Raw genomic sequence first — 21,389 nt, 5'->3', positions numbered from 1 at the left:
TAGGGCGGGACCTTTCGGTTCTTGGTCCCACTCAGGCAGTTGTGGTCCCGAGCCCTCTGCCCAAAGCCCTCCACCTGTTCAGACCCCTCGATGAAGGGGGCGTTTTTGTATCTAGATGCTTTCGTCGTAGGATTGTCTTGCGCTACGCTTTCATCGAAGCATCGGGCAAAAGGGCAGTGTTGCCTTCATTCCATTCTGATCACTTGAACTATCCACCAGACGATCGTGCCTGGCTTTATGAGGAGTTATGTGAATATTCAAGGCTTGAAGGTGGTCAAGGATTGTCCCATCAAATGACTTGACTTCCTTGCAACGAGAAGAAATATGCAGAGAATTGGCAAGAATGCCGGGCTCAACACATCGCTCGGCCTTCTGATCATGTATCTCACACTCTGCGCTGCTCAAGACTCGGGTACTATATTCCTACTTTGTAGACTAGTACTTTCTGTCTTGCATCTTGGACGGATGAAGGAGTCTTCATGAGCAGCTCAATATGTTTGGTGTGATATAGACTAGTACGTCACGACGTCTGGTGCGCAGGAACGGATTGTAATGGGCGTGGGTACAAGAAGGAAGGCAGCAGCACATGTACTTGCAACAACCCTCTCCCACAAGAAGGGACATTCGGATACGGAGGAACTACTTGTGACATGCGTACGTCTTCAATCTATAGACCCCAGGGGCCGGCAGAGATTGCCTTCTGTTCAGTGAGCAGATCATTAGCAAGCACAGTCTAATCACCGTTCTTTCCTGTACAGGCATCTTTGGTGCTGCAGCGGATGGGAGCGATATGACGCAAGCCTGCAAGCGTAGCGGTTGTGATACCTTGCACCCGGACGAGTGGATTTGCTTCTCCGTGCCATTTGGAACAAAGTAAGACTTGGCTTCCTCTGCTCTATTGCATGCATCTTTTTCTGGATTCAGAGCTTGTGCTTCCCAAGCATTTAAAAAAATGAATGATATTTACCGCTCCTCTGTTCTTTGACCAATCTGATTGCCTGGTGTGGTTGGCAGCTCACATGAGACCTTGTGGAACTACCTCACGGTCCAGCTGAACAGGCTATCAGAGGATGAAGCGGGAGATCCTGATCTGTATGGCATGTTCTATGGCGGAACAAATGTACGTGTATTTGTCCACGCTGCTTGTACACTGCATTGAGCAAAGTCAACAATTTGTGCAAGTGACATCATTGAATTCACTAGGAAGGCCAGCCTGAGGCTTTGCATATCCACTCTGCTGCCAATGCAATCGCAGGCCAAGCAGCTTGATACTGCCACATTTGGATACGACTTCAGAGAGACCTCCAGCAGCAGCCATGAGAGCGTCGTGAAGAAGGTCAAAAAGAGCGATATCTCTGCAACCTTTGATCACCAAGGTAAGATATTTTTTAGCATTTCGCAATCAGGAAGTCTCCCATGGCCACAGTGATGTCCTCTTCCAAACTTGGATCCTCAGCTGATGTGGTGTGTGGCCAGGTGTGTACCTGTGTGTCAAGGCATATGGGGAGGCGAATTTGACATATTCCCTGCGGGCGACACTCTCGCAGTGCCCAGCCGATTTCAACAAAGAAGGCGAGCAGCTTCTGTGCAGCTCCCCGCTGAACGGCCCAGCTTCCGAGCAGCGCTACAGTCAGTGCTTGAGCGACGGCACCTGCGCGTGCAAGCCGCCCTACAACAAGCCAATCGAGGACGTGTATCCATGTGAGGCTCCTGCACTTTTTACTTCCTGGCAGCAGGTTATTATTGCATATCGTGGGTGTCCATGGCAGCAGATTCTCATCGCATACTGTGGGTAATCCTGGACAAAATGAAAGAGATTAAGGGTGGCCTGTGATGCATATAGGAGGAATTCGCAAGGTATAAACTGTTCTGACCGGGATGTCTGGGCCCTGCAGTGCTGGGTTTTGAGGACTGCTCAGCGAAGACGGACAGTGTCACTGCCGCAGAACTGTCCCTGGCCAAGCCTTATATCAAGGAGCATGAGGAGCTGGCACCGAAGGCATGGTCCTTCTACGGCTTTGACATCACCCCGGACGACTACCAAATTGTCATCAATGTGGCCACGGAAGCTGGTGGTCCTGATGATGCATGTGCGTCTCCCTCCCCCTGGTTCCTTACATCTTCACGACCTTGTTACATTTACTTTTCCTCGCAGTGGGCAGTCTTTCGAGACACCACGGAACGTGCAATACATTACTTTGCAGCAAATCATGCTGTTGCTCTCAGAGCTTGTGATCAGGATGCCGGTTTATGTACCACCTTCAAAATGGCGTGACACTTGCAGGTGCTGAAGAGGGGTTCTTCGGGCTATTCGCCAAGTTTGGGAAGCCGCCAGGGTGGCGGTATGGCGAGTGGGATTTCCGGCCGGACTGGGACTATTTCGGGGCGGAGGACGATGAGCTGGAGATACGCCTGGATGCCACCAAAGAGGCCTGGCAGACAGGTGCCCCTTCAGCTTACTCTTTTACAAACAGAACGTTATGTGGCTGCCATCTGATGCTCTCACCCTTATCCTCATTGTAGTACTGTACATGCTTGGCAGGCTAGTGCTGCAGAAGATGAGAAGTGTGGCTTGCCGGTGCAGGGCGCTGGTTTGTGGGAGTGAACGGAGATGATGCGCACACATGCAATTACACGCTGTCCATCTCCAAGTACAACTGCCCAATGAACTGCAGCAACCGCGGCACCTGCGTCTCCGCAGCCAACGGAACCCGCTCCTGCGACTGCTTCAAGGCAGGCACCTCTGCTCATGTAGCCTGCAAGCACTTATCCTTCACAGCATGACTGCAATTCAATGGCCCGCTTGCGTGCAGCAGTATCATCTCTGCATGCACCTTGACTTGCTCGGTCGTGCCCCTGTGCTGACAGGGCCGGTGTCCCTCGAGCATGACTGAGAGGCATCGCCACGATATGCGCAGGGCTTTTTTGGGGAGGACTGCTCAAACGAGGCAGAGCACCTGCAGTATGGCGTGCCGGTGATCAAGCCCGAGTCCAATTTTGAGTACGACTTCTTCCAGCTTCCTGAAATCAGCCCCGCCATGCTGACGCACAGCGTGGAGGTTCGCGTCCGCGCGTCCTTTTCCAGCGACGGCTACGGCGAGTGGGCCGCTGCCCGGCCAGAGCTGCTGCTGCTCAAGGCATGTCTCGCGCTCCACCTGCCTACCCATGCATGCCAGTTTGGTGTGAATTAGACTGGGGCTTGCCCGAGCACAACTTGCCCCCAGGCGTGCTATTTGTGCAGATCATGGAAGCGGTGACAGCCTCACAATCTTGGACTCTGCATGCTGCAGGGTGACTTGCACAGCGAGCCTCACACCGCCAACTACACCTTCAAGCAGGTCATGCAGCTGCAGAACACCACTTACGAGATCGACCTGTGCCCCTCACAGCTGAAGCAAGTAAGCCCGTCTTCCTCGTACCCATTTTTTTCTACATTTTGGGTTTCACATACAAGAAGAGCCACTAGACCAACTGCCAAACTTTGCAAATGTGTCCCATCTGCATCACTTTCCATCAGGGACCCCGTCAGGCACTTTCTGGGAAGTAGAGTGATGATGCATGCATGCGTGCAGGGTGTGTGGCGGGCAGCAATCTACAACCCCATGCGCATCTACAAGCTGGCCTACAACCTGACCACCGTCAAGGAGGGGCGCTGCCTGAACAACTGCACCGGCCACGGCACATGCAGCGACGACGCTGTGTGCCACTGTCTCGACAACTGGACCGGAGGAGACTGCTCCGTCTATGCGCGCGGCGGCTCCTGCTCACCAGGGTCCAGAAAACCCACCCTCATGTGAGTCTGCGCCCTTACCGCATTCCTATACTCAGCTACAGCAAACTCTTCCATGGATGAGCTCTATGAGGGCTTCGTAAGTAGACTTCTCTGGAACAGGTCATGGCGGGCATGAGCAACAGAATTTTTGCTCTGTTGCTGTGCGTGTTGCTCATCCCACACTTTGTCGCTCTCTGAAATTCACATTGTACGGTACTCAATCAGGAGATTTTCTTGATAGGTTTTGTTGTGTGGCACACATCTATGTGTTGGTCCTGAGTTGTCCGGTTTGCTGGCGCAGACCGGAGGCGCACGGCACATGCTGGCACGAGTGCCGCTGCGATGCAGCCGGCAACTGCGCGTACTCGGAGAATGAGTGCGCCGACTTCACCTGTGAGAGCGCCCTGTGGCGAAGGCAGGGCACCGCCAACGCTTGCGTGCTCGACAAGTGCAAAAAGGTAGGCTCTGGGCAATCTCTATACATGTGCAACATGCAGCCATTGTATGTGCAATAGTAGACACACGCCATGGGAGAGCAGCCTCACATATTTTGATTGCCCAAGGGGAATTGCGCCATATTGAGCCACAGCCAGGAGATTGCAGAACAGCAGCACAATGAGGACTGGAGCTTTAATGCCTGTGCGTCGTCAGGCATGTCTTCCAGTAGATCCTCGGCTTCGGTGCCATGACGCTGTGCTCCGCGTTGCTGTTCAGGATTTGTGGGAGGAAACGGACAGTCACAGCTGCCTGAAGCCGTGCGTGTGCCCTGCGGACGGCTCAGCATGCGCGCCGGCCGCTGCCTGCGATGCAACACACTTTTCGTGCAAGGCCGGCTGGCGCCGCTTCTCGGACGGCCAGGCCAAGTGCTTCCAGCCGGGCTGCCAGGCGGGCAGCCTGCATGAGGCCGTGGGCAGGAGCGTGGCCAATGGGCAGGCCTACGCCGTGTGCACCTGCACAGGTGCATTGAATGCTCCGCTGCTGCACTTGCCACTCTGTGTAGAGTCTTCTGCATCGGTGCAGAGCGAGAGCCTTGTTGGATTGGGTAGCCTTTGCAGGAAAGCTTGAAATGCCAGGGAAATGCCAGGGAACGCAAGTGCCCGCTTCAGAAGATGCTCTATGGCTGCAAGCAGCTCGGCTGGACATGCTGAGTGCGTGCTGGCGAGTGTAGCGGAAGTGATCTTTGTGTCTAGGAAAGCAGTTTTGTAAAGTGCATATGTGGATGCATTGTGCAGGGGAGGAGAAGGAGGGGCAGCCGTCATGCACGGTGGGGGCTGGAGAGGATGCGGCCTTCGTGGTTTCGTGCAATGAGGGCTACATGCTGAAGGTACTGAGACTGACACTCTGTCAGCTGAGAGGCCATCTTCCTAGTGACGTATTGGAGAGTTTTGACAAGCCGTGTCTGGCCAACAGCCCCCCAGCATTTCTGCATGTATCTGTGCGTGTCTTCCTCTCTCATTTCTTGTAAATTGGGGCCATTGTGTCACATGCTCGGTGTCACGAGTGCAGCTCTTCTACCCTCTAGGTTGTCCTCTTTTGTGGTGTTGTGAGGGTGTTGAAAGCGTTGCATGTCTGTTTGCAGGGGGCGAGTTCAGTGCCGGGAAGCGGTGTGAGGGTAGGGGGCAGCTGCGCCATGGCTGGAAAGAGGGGGAGCGTGGTGGCTGCCATCTTCTTAAATCTCTTTGAGATCCTGGTCAGCGGAGTGGCTGGCGCCGGCGCGTTGTGGCTGTATGAGAACCGCTTCAGGAGGAGCACTGTCAATGCTGCGCTGTATCACGAACTGTCGATGGACACTGGATTCTGAGGGCAAATATATGTAAGACGGATCAGCAATATATTCTCTAACGGCTGCAAAGCTCGAACAAGCTTCATCTGTTGGCGCTTTTGATTGTACATTATGTGAGGCAACAGCCTCTGAAAACTGTGTGAGAAGGATTGGTTTCTCGATGCTTCTTGCCCTGCCTAGCAAGAAGTGGTTGGCGGTGATCTGCATTTGGAGAACATAATACTGTGCAATAGTAAGTAGGCTCAGGAAAATGCCAGTTGTGCTCTTGCAGAATTGTTCCTTGGGAGTCCTGAAATATGCCAGTGGCTCCTGATCGTGGCAGGGTATGTACTTGAAAGGCGTGTTGCTTGCTGCAGCTTTGGTGTATATCAAATGGTGCAATCTTCCATATCAGCTGCACATTTGTAACCTTACACAACCTCAAGTATCCTTTTGATCGCATAGTGTCTGCATAGAAATGCTACTGCAACTCGTAATGAATCTTTACGGCCTGTGATGCCCTACAAATATTTCAAATCTACTGTTCACAAAGCATACACTGAACTTCATCATCGACATGCCGATCTCCTACTTCCTCGCGTCCTAGAGGAAAGTATTCTATGTACAGAGCACCCAATTTTGCAATGTCCTCAATGCCAAACATGCTGCTGTACACTAGACTCAATTTTGTGCACATAGTGCGACAGTCAGCTCAAGCTATGGACCCTCAGACACATCAATGCTCATCAGCGTAGTCTGCTCATCTGCCTCTCAAGACAGGATTTCAACAAAGCTAGCTGTACAGATATTGTGACATCTGCACTCCTAGCATATTCTCTTTCCTCAATGTACACATTCCCTCCAACACTCGGTTGAACAGGCGCATGTCAGTGCATGGGCAGACCTGCCAAAAATCAAGCTGTTCCTTATTCGCAAGGTAGAAAAAGGCTTCACAGTTCTGCAAGCATGCATGGGGGCTATTGCTACACAGCTCTGTGCTGTCAATACTGGACGTATGAAGCCAATAAGGCACACTATGCCATGGTCTCTGCACATCTGCCGCAAACAGAAGGAGAAAGATGTCCCACAAATCTGGCACTTGTACAGGTGTGTAGGAAGCTACTTCAGTCAAAGTGGACAGATTAGGACAGCCAGTTTGACATCATGATGTGATCCATGCATCCTGTCTCTGACAGGCAACGCATCTAGTCAAAGAGGTAGAAGCAAACAGCTGTTGATTGTTTGTACAGCTGGTGCCCCAGTAGAGCTCCAGTGAAGAGCAGTGCAATGTGAACAAAGAGCTTCTCGAGGCCTGTCATGACGCTGCAAACAGTTGCCACCTCGTACTGGTACCACACCACCTGCAGACGGCTGCATGACACAGCAAATTGGGTGACGTCAAGCTCATTGAAGTGTAGAGTAAAATCATGTAGAGTGCACAGTTACAAGGCAGTGCAAGGCACGTATATCACAATTGTCCGCAATCGTGATCATGCATTCTTTGACCATCAGACAACAAGAAATTCCCATCTCACCTTGTCAGGCCCTGCAAGGAAAGGATGCTGCTGCTCTTGGCTGCCTTAAGCGCCGAAAGAACCCTGGCCTCCTTGGTTGCCATTGCATGTGGATTTGTCAACGGTCCTGCATTCAGCATGCACCCCAGATTAGGTCTCAATAATCAACAGGAGGCCCGATGGAGGCGTGCGACCCGGCCTAGGTTTCACCATGTTCCTTTTGGGCGACATAAACCTTTGCACTAAGGTAAATAAGCCGCATTATTGTTGTTTCTGTGGGCTCAGTGCATGAACAAGCCTACTCATTCTCGACCAGGACATGTGGTGATCCCGACAACCAACACCCATCTACAGCCAAATGCCGCGAAAGAGCCAGTATACCACTGCATGACTTTTCCCAAATTCTCTTCTTCTTGCCGCAGATAAGCACCGCCGGCATCCGTCCATTCTATTTTTGGACCCAATCCCATCCTCGGACAAGGAAGATTTTACCTTCAACGCTGCCCGGCCAAACGAGCGGCACTTCTGTGAGCGCTACATGAAAAGCCCAATTTTTTTGGGTACGAAATGCTTTCTGGCGAGTGGTGACACTCCTCCTGAACCATTGGACGATCTATTCCCACCTATTTTGCCCCCCAAATCACTTGGACCACCCAAACCTTCTTCATGGATTGTATCAAATGGATTTTTTAGTTGCCTTGCCTGCAAGCATGGATCACTACAGCCTAACGTGCTCCACTGATGTCAGTAGAGCACATCCCGTGGTCACTGTGTCCATGGCAATTCTAACATGCAACAGGCTTTCAATGACACAGGCTTGTCATAGCAGCTACCATAGTACACTGGCAGCTTAGATCTGAGCAGGCTGGTGCCAGCGGCGGCCTTGATCAAAGCGGAGTTTGGACAGAAAATGGTGCTGAGTCAGCACTGCTGACGCATGCCCTGCATGACATGGAAGTGCAGATGTGCAGCTCAGTGCTACTCAGCTGACCAATTCAGAAGATGACAAAAACCTCCAGTACCTCCAAAACACATTTGCATGCATGGGTTACACGCACACAGATGCTGCAGAGATTTGGACGGGGCTGGTTGGAAAGAGACTATTGAGCCCGCAGCTGCACTGCCCATAGGTATATATCACAGTTTATCCTGAAACGACCTGCGTGGCTCATCAACTCAGAATGTGAAAACAAACAACTTTTGAGTTGTTTATGGTTCAGCAAAAGCGAGTGCACGCTGCTCACGACAACTCCCGTAGCATGGAATTGCAGAGCTGCACACGAACATCCTCAACAACCAAACTGCGAGCTCGAGGCACCGCAGATGAACTGCAATGTAAATCTTCATAGCTTCACGCAATATGTTCCCAAGCATTTGATGCAGGAGACTGTCTTGTACGGTGCAACCTGCCAAAACAAGTCCATAGCCAAGCCAATCGAGGACCAGAAAATACAATGGCTGACAAAACAGTGCAGAACCAGCGATCACAGCTGTAAGGTAAAGAACAGCGCTGGGTCCTACAAGATGCAATCAAGAGCATTTCACCATGTGTCTGGTGATGTACCACTCGCTTTCTGACAAACAAACCTCAACTCTCCGACAAAAATCTCATAGTATTCGGAAGCGACCAATGAGACTCAAAACCATGACACGGAACAAAGTATGCACCTCAGCAGCGAATCAACCTCTCTATAAGTGTCAGTTCCCTGATCCCAGAAGGCTGATGCAGGATGCATGCAATGTGATTGCCTGCTTATATGAGCCGTAGCCCACAAGGGAGAGAATGACGAAGAGCACTGCATGGACAAGCACTTTCTCCCACCAGGACAGCATGCTGAGAGCCGTAGAGACCTCATACTGAAACCACAATACCCGCAGCCGCCTGCGCCAGTTACTTCATCAGCGAATCTCAAGATTGTCCACCTCTCAGTCCCAGAAAAAGGTGGACATTCTTCAGGTGTTCCCTAAGCAATATGAGCGGGTGACTCTGAGGCAGGCACAAGGGACTCAGACCTGAAGACATTCGTGAGGAAGAAGCTTGGCTTCCGCAGCATGTCATAGGCAGCCAATACACTTGCTTCACCCATTGCTGTGCTTTCTCAGGAGCCCCTGCGTGAAGGGTGGAGCAGGTGTTTCTGTTCAGCCTGCGTGAAGGGTGGAGCAGGTGTTTCTGTTCAGCCAGGCCCACAAAGACCTTGGAGAAGCTTCGATGAATCTTTACTGGTTATACTAGCTGAAAAGCAATGAACATTGCACGGATCATCGCAATCACCTGTTGGGGCCTCCCTTCAAGTTCCAAGGTAAACTGTTTCAGTCTAAGCTTCCTCGTCGTCAGGGCGGCTTTGAAGCCACCTTGAAAATCTTTATGACCTTAGTGCATACAGATTAGAGGAGACAAAAAAGTTGCTGGACAGTAATGTGTTCCGATCTAAGTAAACAGACTCCTCCCCTTTCTCAGGTTCTCAAATAGTTGCAACTGCTGCCGCGCAACAGCACAGCGGAAACAGTAAGCTCAGTAAGACAATCCAAATATTCTTATAATCTTTTTCGGATGTTGCAAGTGTTCTCCGCTCTTGAATGAACTCAGTGAAGTTGTGTGAAGGAGGAGAGCAATCACCGCGCTCTCGGCGAAAACTAGTCGGATACGCGCTTCAAGCAAGTTCCAGGCCCATTGTTTCACCAATCCTGAGGCTGCTAAGAAGCCACTTCTACGAGTAGATCTTTGCTTGCAGCTCTTGTTGGATTCTTGAGATGGTGCGCTCCTTCTATTTTGGTCTTTCCTGCCTGCTGCCGCTCTCCCTGAGTTTGGTATATGTGATGGTGTGCTAGCGCCAAATTCCTTTCATGAAACACGGAAACTGACACTGATGCATTCCATCACTGCAGGCTCTGCCAGGGCAGACAACTCCCGAAGGAGTACCAGCATTTAAATTGGTGCTGGTGGGTGATGGAGGCACAGGTGCGCCTGCTTTCTCACGTCCGATCGAAAAGCTTGCTGACTTGAGGCTGGCTTGCAGAACACCTCTCGGTATCAACTACTGCTGATATTTTTATTATACAATCACTATTGCATTCAAAGTTCCACCTTGAGAAGACCAAGTTCTAGAGCGCCTTTGGTGGTGCAGGCAAAACCACTTTTGTAAAGCGCCATCTCACAGGAGAGTTCGAGAAGAAGTACGAACGTAAGTGCACATCACCTTCACCGGAAGATGATCACTGACCCGCCTGATGCTGCTCTCTTGCTACCAAAGATGATGTGTGCAGCTTGTGTTTTTGTCCTCGATCCTGCCAGGATGCTCTCTTTTACGCGCATTTAGGATATGGAAAAGGTGCTTTAGGACGTACTTGCATATACATATTGCCATTGGCAGCTGCACTTCTCATCAACGAAAAATTTGTATTGATGGCAGCCCTCTGTGCACATTCTGTGTCCAAAAGCTGCTCTTGTCAGTCATCTATAACCTGTTCACGCTGCTGTGCATAAGTTGAAAAGGTATGTATCTATTCTGTTGACATGCAGCCACCATTGGTGTGGAGGTGCACCCGCTGGACTTCACCACAAACCGAGGCAAGCTCCGCTTCTTCTGCTGGGACACCGCCGGCCAGGAGAAGTTTGGCGGCCTACGTGATGGCTACTACATCCATGGCCAGTGCGCCATCATCATGTTTGACGTCACCTCCCGCCTCACCTACAAGAATGTGCCTACATGGCACCGCGACCTCTGCAGGTGTGAACTTTCATCTATTTCTTTTGGTGTCACTAACGAAGAGCGTGATGACTGTCTCCCTTGTGAGTTGTAGCAGGGAGCTTGCAGTGCATTGATATATTTCACTATATCTTTTGACATGAGATTCGTGCAATTAAAGAAATATGTGTAATGGCAATTCCAGGGTCTGCGAAGGCATACCAATCGTGCTGTGTGGGAATAAGGTGGACGTCAAGAACCGCCAAGTGAAGCCCAAGCAGGTCACCTTTCACAGGTGACTGTTACTTTCTTCTGAGCAGTATGGTGCAAAAGATCATCATCAATCTGAATGCTGAACGGAGAGTGTGGTGGTATTGCTCCTGCAAACCTAGTTTGTACTAAGTGAAGTTGGACTGCTATCTTGATGGGCAGGAAGAAGAACTTGCAGTACCATGAGATCTCAGCAAAGAGCAACTACAACTACGAGAAGCCCTTTCTCTATCTGGCTCGCAAGCTCGTCGGGTACGCCTTTGCACCCCTTCAAATACAACAGTTAATAAATCCCCAAGCGGTGCGTATTTGGTCAAGCAGTTTTCCTGGGCAGCCATGCTCCTGTTTTGTACCTGCTGACGCCATTGGGGCAGATCATTGACTGGCTTGGTGTGTGGGTGCAGGGACCCCAACCTGCACTTTGTGGAGCAGGTGGCGCTGAAGCCGCCTGAGGTGGTCATCGACACAGTGCAGCAGGCGCAGTACGAGCAGCAGCTGCAGGATGCTGCCAACGCTCCCCTGCCCGATGAGGATGATGACATCGCAGAGTAGACAGTCGCCTGCCGCCCACATGACAGCAGATGCGCTGCAGCAGGTTCCAGTAGTTCCTCCTGGCAGAGACCATCTCTGGTGGAGGCGTGCAATGGCCATGATTTGGCTGGGCCTGAAAGCAACCTGTCATGCTGCTCCTGCAGTAAAATGTGGCAAGTTTTGCACTGCTTGGCTAAGTCAGCTGCAATGCAGATGCAAGTGGCTTAGTGCTCTTGTTTCTGTTAGAGGATGTGCCCTCCGCGCGTAAGGGAGACGAACATCTGGCAACTCTTTGGGGCATAGAGTTCTGGAACAGCCATCCATGACTCGAACAGTTTGCATTGGATGTGGGTCGCCTGAATGCATGACATCGTCCCCTGTTGATGTGCTGGTGTTGGGGTGGTAATGTGTGATTGCCAAGTGAAAATTACGCATGGCAACCTGCAACATACAAAGCAATCGCAATATAATAACATGTATGTGCATAAGTTACAATCATGTTCGTTCTCCCGTATCTTTCGACACCACATGGCGTCATAAGATTTATCTCTTAATGAGGAGTACCATCAATGTTCTCAAGATTTGTAAAGGCTAGCAACTGCACCACAGGCCGTGCACGTGATATTGGTCTAGGCCTGCTTTTTATTTGAACTAGCACACCACATGTGCAGGGCCATCTTCCCAGCCTCTGACGACTAAAATATCACTTGGCATGCTTCTGGATCTCTTTGCCGAGGGATGGAATGGCTTCGAAAAGATCCATCACTAGTCCGTAGTCAGCCACCTGCAATCAAAGAGTGCCACATATTAACAGCAGTGTGGATACTACTTTTGTGTCCCTGTCAAGGAAGGCCCATTGACAACGATCATCTGGTAGCCAGCCATCTAAGATTTGTGATCAGCTTTCACTGTGGAGCACACCTGAAAGATGGGACAATCTGGATCGGTGTTGATGGCAACAATGCACTTGGAATCCTTCATGCCAGCAAGATGTTGGATTGCACCGGACACGCCCACAGCGATATACAGGTCAGGTGCCACCACCTTCCCAGTTTGCCCAACCTGCATGTATGCAGGCTGAAGCGTAACGAACAGGCCATATAAGTCTCGAAGGAAAACCTGCTTGTGGTGGGCAGATCGTTTTGCTACTTAGAAGTATCTGTTGGACATCAGCAAGCAGTGTACAGCATACAGGCAAGCCCTCACACACCTGCATGTCGTTCGGGCAGAAGCCAGCATCGACCGCCGCTCTTGAAGCACCCACCGCTCCTCCCAACTGATCCGCAAGGTCATACAGCATCTGGAAGTTTTCAGCGCTCTTCAATGCTCGTCCACCTGTCCAAGGCAGGTAATGCATGCTGCGTCATTGCACCAGGCATTTCCTAGAACAGTGGAGGCCACAGACAGTGGGATAGATTCCATGTGGCGTACCTGAGATCACCACCTTTGCAGACCCAAGCTCAGGCCTCTCACTAGTGCTGACGTCCTGGCCCACCCATTCAGATCCAGTATCCATTTCCTGCGGACCCATCAATACTCAGACAAGCCTCCCATAAGGCAATTTCTTATTGAGGAAATCACACAGGAGACAGGCAATTTGAAGTGCACTGCAACGTGCATGTGACCTGCGCTTCCGTACCTTGGCAGCGGCCAACTCCTCCTGCGTGACTGCCTCAATCTCGGCGGATGCAGACGCCTCAGCTGGCTCTGCGGGAAATGCACTGGTGCGCACCTGCATGTCAGGAGGATCCAGTACTTGAATGCCCGAGGATTGGATACTGGCGCTTACAGGGACATGTGTGAGTAGAAACGAGCATCATCCTTGCCCTGGAAGATTGTTGATCTGCAGGTAAAGTGTGGCAATATTTCCCTCGGATTACAACATGCGGGTATGAAAGTACCTCACCGTGAAGAGGCGAGGCCCTTCTGCAGGGAACCTGATGGTCTGCACTGCATTCCCGGCGTAGATCGGCCGCACAAAGGTGTCGGCATCGATCACCTCTGTCACATCGCTGGCCGGCTGCACATCTAACTGCGCGGCCGCCCGCGGCAGCAGGTTCCGGCCAAAGCTGCTGGAGGGCGCTGCGATGTGCGTGTAACTCCGCCTGAGCATGACATGACATGCAGGTGAGAGGAGGCTGACTGATGACGTGCAGTCTACCCACAAGATGAGGTGCTGAGGCGCTTTGCTGCAGCGTTCCCATAAAACACGGAAGAACCATGCTAAGCACAACCCACCTGTTCTGCACTGCAACCAGAAGCGCTGCAAGGCTTTCGGCTGTGCCCTTTGCCAGCACCGCATCATCAGCAGTCAGGACCTGCACACCAGGTCAATTGCTGATGATCCCCAACTTGTTGACGGCAAGATGGACAGGTGAAAAGTACCAACTGAGGGCATACCCTCACCTTGCTAATTCCCGGGACTGTGGATGCATGCTGTGCTGCTGGCTGCACGCCTTCCCCGGCCAAGAGAATGGAGATGTCCCCACCAAGGCTCTTAGCAGCATTGATTGCGCTGAGAGTGTCAGCACCCAGCTTGTTTCCTTTGTGCTCTGCTACCACCAGCGTGGTCACCTGATAAAAGGTGAACAAATTGTAGAATATTCACGTACACATGCCATTTCTACATCTGATCCGTCCAAGGACTAAGCTATCAGCAATCAGATAATGTACAATACAATGTGCCGAAGAGATTGGAAAGACACAATCTTCAGGTGCGCACGTGTGCATATAAAACATCCATACCGTGGCATGTTTGCAAGAAAACGCTGCACTAGAGCGCAGGATGACTCCTTGCACACGCCAGCTTATGCGTAACATGCTGGGCTCGGTGTAATTGACTTCAGAGTTCAGACTTTTGATGACACTGGATAAATTCTTGCACAAAAGTCAGATGATCTTCTCTCTTTCATCCAACTTCCTTGTGCAACAAGACTGCATATAGCTATAGACTGGAAATTCTCAAGCACAAGAGCTGGCTCATCTATCTGAAATTCAGAGTCAAATGCTGGTCCCGGGCGCATCAGCACGATGGCGTTCCTGCTAGAAATTGGCATGCACATTCTCGGAGGCATCCACACCGAATACATCATCTACCAGCATGACAGGGTCAACTAAACCTGCCCTGTCTGTTCCTTGGGACTTCAAGGATAGCGGTGACGAGGTTGTGGTCACCGTAGATGTGTCAAGTGAAGAAGCAGACTCTTTTGATGTCCAGATCGGTGGAGATTCTCTGTCTGTGCGTAGCAAACCGGGCGATCCTGGCACTGTAATTTTGAAAATTACTCAGCTTTACAGCACTGTCGATGCGGCGGCCTCAGATTGGAAGCTAGCTGACAAGAGCAGCCTGACAGTGCGCCTAAAGAAACTCGATCATGCTCTTGTCTGGCCACAATTGGAGGCTGAATCACCTGAGGAGAAGCCAGATGCAACTCCTGGAGATCCCTTGGAGGCCAGAAGGGCTGTCGAGGCTTTGCTTAGAGCAGCTCGAGAGGGGGATGCTGAGGGGTTCAGGGGAGCCGCCCAACGCTTCGATGGCAGCGATCTGAGTTGCGTGAAGGATGCGAATGGGCACAACGCTTTGCACTTCGCTGCATCAGAGGGACAGACCGAGTTTGTACGTTATCTGATAACAGAGGAGCACTTCAAAGTCGATACAGCAGACGACTCAGGTGGGTCACTCTTGTCTTTGCGCTGATGCATTATGCTATCCTTACCAAAAGACACAGCTCCAACACAAAGACTTTCACAGGAGCAGCTGGCAACAAGGTCTTTCAGTATGGGCTCTGATCACAGCGATGCCATGGTGTGCAGGAGACACTCCCCTGGCCTTGGCAGCTGCTCGTGGCCATGACAGCACAGTGCTTGCATTGCTTGAAGCTGGAGCCAGCGCAGTGGGGAACGGCAAAGAGATTCCTCAGCCCTTGCACTGGGCTGCTCAGTCAGGCAAGTCGCATCCCGTTCATGCTGGCTCTGGTTGAAAATTTATTGCTTGATGGTGTGTTCAGACTGCGGTATGAATTTTTTTGAAGGTTGCAAAACGAAGATTCAAGAATGCTCTACAGAGAAGACAAGGCAAGCAGCCTGGTGAAAGATTTGTCCGAGAATTTTGGGGTTAATTGAAGAGAATTGGCACGTCAAAAATGGTTGCGTGTGTGTGAACCTGCAGGCAATGTGAAGATTGCTGAGCTCCTGCTGGAGCATGGAGCGTCTGTGGACGCAGCATGCAGCACCGGGACACCCCTGGTCTGGGCAGTTGGGGCACAGAAGGTGGAGTGCGCTTCGTTTCTGCTGGACAAGGGTGCCAGTCCAAATGGCCGGGGGAGCAATGGTGTCTCTGCCTGCTTGCTGGCTGCAGCCACAGGTCTGTTCAAATTCTTGACTACTACAACCTCTATGCATATCTTCTGGATTTTCAACAGGGGATTGCCGTCAGCTTGACTATTTGCAATTTCCCATACTATGTAAAGTTCTCCAAAGTTCATGGAGAAGCTTGGGAAAGCAAGCACTAGCTAGCGGATTCATTAACGCGCCGTTGCTGTGTGGTCCCAGGGGCGCGCTGCAGTACCTGAAATGAACTATGCTGGGCTCGATTGTTGATCGCTGAATTGCAGGCGCCGATGAGCTCCTGCAGCGTTTGGTAGACATGGGAGTAAATGTGAACTTCCCTGCGACCGGTGGCGTCACACCCCTGCATGTTGCGGCAGAGACAGGCCGCGAGAGCACAGTGGGGATCCTGCTCAAGGCACGACACACCTGAACTTGCCCATTGCCCCTCCTCGATCGCTGAACAAATCATTGAAAGACTCACCTGTACATTGTGTGATGCATTGTGCAAAGGGTCTTTGCAAATGGCTGGAGTCTTGCTTGTTCCAGGGAGGTGCCAACCCTGATGCGACTGAGGACAACTCGCCCACTCGGCCCATTGATGCGGCCGCAGCCGCGCAGCACAGGGAGATCGTGGAGATGTTGCTGCCCTGCACGACTCCGGCGGAGGGGGGCAACTGGACAGCCGACTCCCTGCTGCTCAAGGCAGCGGCCGTCGCGCAGGGGCACTCGCACCAGCACGGTGGCGGCTGCTGCGGCCACGACCACAGCCACGATGAGGCTGAAGAGGAGGTGCTGCCTGCTGCCTCCACAACTTCTTTGTTCTCCTGCATAATCTGCAGTTGGTCAGCCGAGCGCAGCGTGCCATGCCAAAAGAAATCGTTTGCTGTTTGCGTTGATGCAGCAGCATGCTTGCGCCCACCGCTAGTCACATAGATTTGGCTGTGTGCATGATTCTGTATTTCTGTTGATGAAAATGTGTGAGGCATGGCTTATGCTGAAGGTGGAGGTGCCAGCGCCGGAGGAGTATGACCTGGACAAGGCGAAGGTGCTGAAGCGCGCGGGCGACGAGGCCTTCGTGAAGGGGCAGTTCCCGGCGGCGGTGGAGCACTACACGGGAGCTCTGCGACACAACACGTCCGACCATGCGCTGTGGGCCAACCGCAGTGCCGCGTCCCTCCGTACTGGGGCGTTCCAGGAGGCCCTGCTCGACGCGCGCCGCGCCCGTACCGTCGACCCGCGCTACGCCAAGGTCAGCCGAAATTACCAGGAGGCCTTTAGTGTCTCCATGGGAGGAGTTTGTGGGATCTGAGTCCGGGGCGCTGTGTGCAACAGCTGGTCGCTGAGTGTGAAGGTCACAAGGAGAGTACGGCCTGATGCGCTGCTGCTTTGCGCTGTAATTGCGAACATTCTTGCCTCTTGATTGCAGAGAAGCTTGTTGGTGCTTTCTAATTGCATGCCATCAATTTTAGAGCATGGTCTTGTGCACTATTTTCAAGTCACCAACGATATTGCCCAGCAGTTCAGGGCTCCACCGCATAAACCCCTCTTAGGAGCTCTACGCTCCAGGTGAATCCATGCTGATTCATGCAGAACACCCGCCATGTTTGCAGGCGTACTACAGGGAAGGGAGCGCGGCAGAGGCGCTGGAGCAGTGGGAGGATGCGGCGCAGGCATACTTCCAGGGCTGCCGCCTGGACCCGAACAACATTCAGCTGGCACAGGCATTCCACGGCGTCGTGCAGAAGGCCCAGGAAGCGCACGCGCAAGCGCATGGGCACTCGCATGCGCACGGCCACTCGCACGACGCCTCCTGCTCCGAGGACTGCGCTCACGAGCACTAGCCAGCTGCTAGAGGCTAGCTGATCTCAAAGAGGGAGGGTGGTAGGATCTGGTTCACAGCGGTTCACCCTTCTCTGGTGTGGTGTCTATGCTTATCAAAGCCTTCCTTTGTCATTGTGTCTGGATAGTGGGAACTGTTTTGCAGGGGTTAGACACACTTTCGCTGCTGCCGGCGCTGCTTGTGACTGGGGTGTGTGTTTAGATTAATGAACGCATGCGCTGCTGAGAGACCTTGTAACTGTCATATATAATGGAATGGATGCCATACAGCAACGCTCACCGCCGTCTGAGCGGCCGATTGCGGAGGATAGTGCACATCTGTCTGCCTGGAGATATGGGTCACATCATGAGAAGTGATGGTCAGCATATACTGCATGAGCACATGGAGTGTTGCAAGGATGGAATTTAGCCATATGTTGCCCCTCTAAACAATTTACAACCTTCAAGCTTTGCATTCCATCTAAGCTCAGATTTGTCTCTGTGCAGAACAGAAGAAAAAGTACAACGAGGCTTGGTCCTTAGCTAGCATGCCATAGTATGCCATCTACTCGAGTATACAATGGCCAGCATTGAGGCTGGATAGCTTGCGCGCTGAGCATTCAGAGATCCTCAATATGCTCGTTTGTATAGCAGACTCCCAAAAAAGCTCAGAAGTGCAGACAGTTCAGGTTTGAAACAAACACAGTGCCAGACATAAAAAATGCACAAGCGCCAAGAGAGTAAGTGTGGAGACCCCTGTCATGTGATCAAATCCCGTGCATGACCACCGTGCTGACAGCCAGTCTGCAACATACTGTTACATGCGTTATCCTTTGCGAAGTTGCACAATGCTCACTCCACGCGCTGCCGCTTTTCCGGCTCCCCGTCTCCGGTGACCTGCGCTGTGTAGCTGCCGTGCTGCACCGGCTGTTGCTGCTGCCCGTTCACTGCAGCATCGTGCCCGTATCCGCCATGGTGAGGCTGTGCATAGAGGCCCTGCGCCACCTGGTCGGGCATTGCCCCTGCGCCGGCCTGCTCGTACGCCTCCACCGGGACATGCTCGTGCGCTTGGGCATACGCGCCCGGGTCATACGTTCCGGCTTGCATGGCCGCATCATATGACGCCTGGTCGTACGCTGCACGAGCACAGAGCTAACGTCAAAATGCCCCCCTGAGCAACTTGTTTTGGTGACCCTAGACCTCTAACACTTTTAGCAAGCTAACTCAGATGATCTTATTCCACAGCAGAAACAGGTTCACAAAGGAAGCTTTCAATTGCGCTCTAGGGAACACAGTGCAAGAGATTTGTAGCATAATGCTGTGTGTAGGGCTGTGATAACAGAACGATGACTAGTGCTGCTACCTGCTGGCTGGCCACCGCCATAGGCAGCGTGTGCGGCGGCGACGGCCATCTGCTCGTGCGTGAGGCCGGACTGGTCGTAGCCGACCTGCTCGTACCCTGCCGCGGCCGCAGCCTGGTCCTGGTTCAGGTGCATTGCATACTCCTGCTGCGCGGCGGCGTCATGCCCTGCCGCCATATAGCCGTCCGCCACCGGCTGCAACCACAAGAGGAAGTTTCAAAGACCAGCCCTCCTGCCAGCAGTGTCCAGCTCTTCTGTTAGCAGTGTCCCCTGCCTTCAAGCAAGGCCTGGCTACAGGGTGTTTCAAAAGCTTACACAACAAGAAAATCAGGATGTTCAGGAGCAGTTTCACAAACCTGGCCGAGGTGGTCCACATGTGTGGGGATGCCGAGCGCAGAGGCGTCAGCAGACATATTCAGCGCAGCGGCCACGGCCTCCGCCGCAGTCATGTCGGTCTCGGCGCCCTGGAAGCCTCCCTGCTGCGCGCCCAGCTGCTGCACATCCTCTGGCTTGCCTGCGCCGGCCTGCGCGCTGTAGTCCATGGGCATCTCCTGCGACGGCTGCTGAGCCGCCTGCTGCTGCAAGGACCCTGCACACATGCACCGCCATCTGCTCATGATACAGCGTTACTTGAAGCGGCTAAGCTATCCAGCCTCTATACAGGGGCGTTGCATCAATATCTGCCTATTAGGCACAGCTCATATGAAGGGGGATAGACAGGGTACACGGCACAAAGACAGGAGGCGACAGTTGCATGTCACAGCATGCATGCAGAGTGGCGCCGCACCGGAGCCACCGAGGTTGGAGCGGTCGCGCTTGTGCTTGACGTCCACCATGCCGGCGAGCTTGTGCAGGCCGCAGTACACGCCGGGCGTCTTGTCGGGGTAGTTGAAGCTCGGGCACTTGTTGCACTCGGGGTGCACGCAGTGCTTGTTCCGCACATCCACCTGATGCACACACCACACTTGCTGTGACTGCCAGTAGCTGAACTCTCACAGACAATTGATGCCGGGCCTGAATGAGTCAAGATCTGAGGAATCTGGATCAGCCATGCAACAGCGACTTCGCAGGGTCCTTTGCAGAACTTAGAGGCCAAGGGTCGCACCATGTTCTCCAGCTTGTGCGCGCTGCAGAAGATGCCGGAGTTGGTGCCTGGGAAGTTGAAGCTGGGGCGGTTGGTGCAGCCGTCCGCGCCGCAGTGCTTCTGCTTCACGTTGACCATGCCGGGCTGCTTGTGGGGGCTGCAGAACAGGCCCTGCGACTGGCCCGGGAAGTTGAAGCTGGGCTGCTTGGTGCAGCCGGGGCTCTGGCAGGGCTTGCTGACGACGTTGACCATGCCGTCAGCCTTGTGCGCGCAGCAGAACATGCCGCGCGTGTTGCCCGGGTGGTGGAAGTTGGGCTGCTTGATGCAGCCCGGGAAGGAGCAGTGCCGGCTGGTCACGTTGACCATGCCGTCCTCCTTGTGCTTGCCGCAGTACAGACCGTCTGTCTGGCCGGGGAAGTTGCAGCTGGGGTACTTGCTGCACATCTGCACCGCGCACTGCCGGTCCCTGATGTTCACGTTGACCATGCCGGGCTCCTTGTGCTGGCTGCAGAACTGCGCATGCGTGGCGCCCGGGTGGTTGAAGTTGGGGTGCTTGTTGCAGTTGGGGTGCTCACAGAGCTTGTTAACCACGTCAACCATGCCCGGCTCCTTGTGGGCGCTGCAAAAGTAGCCCCGCTGCTCCCCTGGATTGTTGAAGTAGGCCCATGTCTTGCAGCCTGGATGGGAGCAGCGGCTCTTCATGCCCACCATGAGGGACGAAGCCCTCCCCAGAGGCTGGGGAAGATCGGCAGGCAAGCAAGGTAGCAGGGAGGGAAGGCGCCCGAGGCACCCAGGCAGGCTCTAACCTAAGGAGCAGCAAGCAATAATAGAATAAGTTGAGTGCCGATTACGGATATTCACCAGGTACGCATCAAAAAACTTTAAATTCCCGCTTTGTCAAGTAAAGCAGAGGACAACCGCTCTGCTTTCAGGAACTCTGGCACACGTGAAGACTGGCTTAGGGCCAACGCACATCCTGCAAAACAACCGGCTTCGCCAGGGACCCTCACGAGGCGAAGCACCATTCTCCTGCTGCAGTAATTATAAAGCAGTTTCCTTTACTGTGTGCATCGGAGCAGTACAAGGGGAGGCTGGGTGGGGGAGGTACCTTTAATCTGTGCACCCAAGATCAGTGAAAATCCAGGCTCCCGGCCTAGAATTCCGGACACCCCACGTGCGACTTCAGTGCTCAAAATTCTTTTAGACTCGCTTCACAGCGTGGGTTCATCACCTACGCGCTTCGGTTTACCGCTGAATTGAGG

At 52.8% G+C, this 21,389-nt stretch overlaps 4 protein-coding genes across 4 annotated transcripts; 2 read left to right on the top strand and 2 right to left on the bottom strand.

The window, feature by feature from the left end:
• Positions 1 to 1,243: 1,243 nt before the first annotated feature.
• Positions 1,244 to 5,573, top strand: COCSUDRAFT_39831 (hypothetical protein; the record flags this gene model as incomplete). Its single annotated transcript, XM_005651342.1, has 12 exons — positions 1,244 to 1,376; positions 1,477 to 1,701; positions 1,896 to 2,090; positions 2,285 to 2,443; positions 2,585 to 2,751; positions 2,919 to 3,059; positions 3,291 to 3,398; positions 3,573 to 3,793; positions 4,074 to 4,230; positions 4,487 to 4,730; positions 5,005 to 5,096; positions 5,352 to 5,573. The coding sequence occupies 12 exons, from the start codon at positions 1,244 to 1,246 to the stop codon at positions 5,571 to 5,573; spliced, it is 2,064 nt and encodes a 687-aa protein (XP_005651399.1).
• Positions 5,574 to 9,742: 4,169 nt separating this feature from the next.
• COCSUDRAFT_21937 (ran-like small GTPase) lies at positions 9,743 to 12,137 on the top strand. The gene is made up of 7 exons (XM_005651341.1): positions 9,743 to 9,802; positions 9,935 to 10,007; positions 10,174 to 10,230; positions 10,569 to 10,776; positions 10,940 to 11,029; positions 11,167 to 11,256; positions 11,409 to 12,137. The coding sequence occupies exons 1-7, from the start codon at positions 9,800 to 9,802 to the stop codon at positions 11,554 to 11,556; spliced, it is 669 nt and encodes a 222-aa protein (XP_005651398.1). The 5' UTR covers positions 9,743 to 9,799; the 3' UTR covers positions 11,557 to 12,137.
• A 101-nt stretch (positions 12,138 to 12,238) lies between these two features.
• Positions 12,239 to 14,109, bottom strand: COCSUDRAFT_11967 (electron transfer flavo protein beta-subunit:electron transfer flavo protein alpha subunit; the record flags this gene model as incomplete). The annotated part of the gene is made up of 8 exons (XM_005651340.1): positions 12,239 to 12,319; positions 12,457 to 12,597; positions 12,746 to 12,870; positions 12,967 to 13,054; positions 13,175 to 13,267; positions 13,442 to 13,640; positions 13,774 to 13,853; positions 13,942 to 14,109. Coding segments are annotated over 8 exons (975 nt in total), but the record flags the coding sequence as incomplete, so codon positions are not given.
• Positions 14,110 to 18,534: 4,425 nt separating this feature from the next.
• On the bottom strand, positions 18,535 to 21,349 carry COCSUDRAFT_64687 (hypothetical protein; the record flags this gene model as incomplete). Its single annotated transcript, XM_005651339.1, has 6 exons — positions 21,236 to 21,349; positions 20,149 to 20,933; positions 19,831 to 19,990; positions 19,400 to 19,632; positions 19,046 to 19,238; positions 18,535 to 18,818 (listed from the first exon to the last, which is right to left on the bottom strand). The coding sequence occupies exons 2-6, from the start codon at positions 20,836 to 20,838 to the stop codon at positions 18,535 to 18,537; spliced, it is 1,560 nt and encodes a 519-aa protein (XP_005651396.1). The 5' UTR covers positions 20,839 to 20,933; positions 21,236 to 21,349.
• Between the last annotated feature and the right edge of the window lie 40 nt (positions 21,350 to 21,389).

Source organism: Coccomyxa subellipsoidea, assembly GCF_000258705.1.
Source record: "Coccomyxa subellipsoidea C-169, whole genome shotgun sequence".
Lineage (NCBI taxonomy): Eukaryota > Viridiplantae > Chlorophyta > Trebouxiophyceae > Coccomyxaceae > Coccomyxa > Coccomyxa subellipsoidea.
This window is presented reverse-complemented; position numbering and strand designations above follow the sequence as displayed.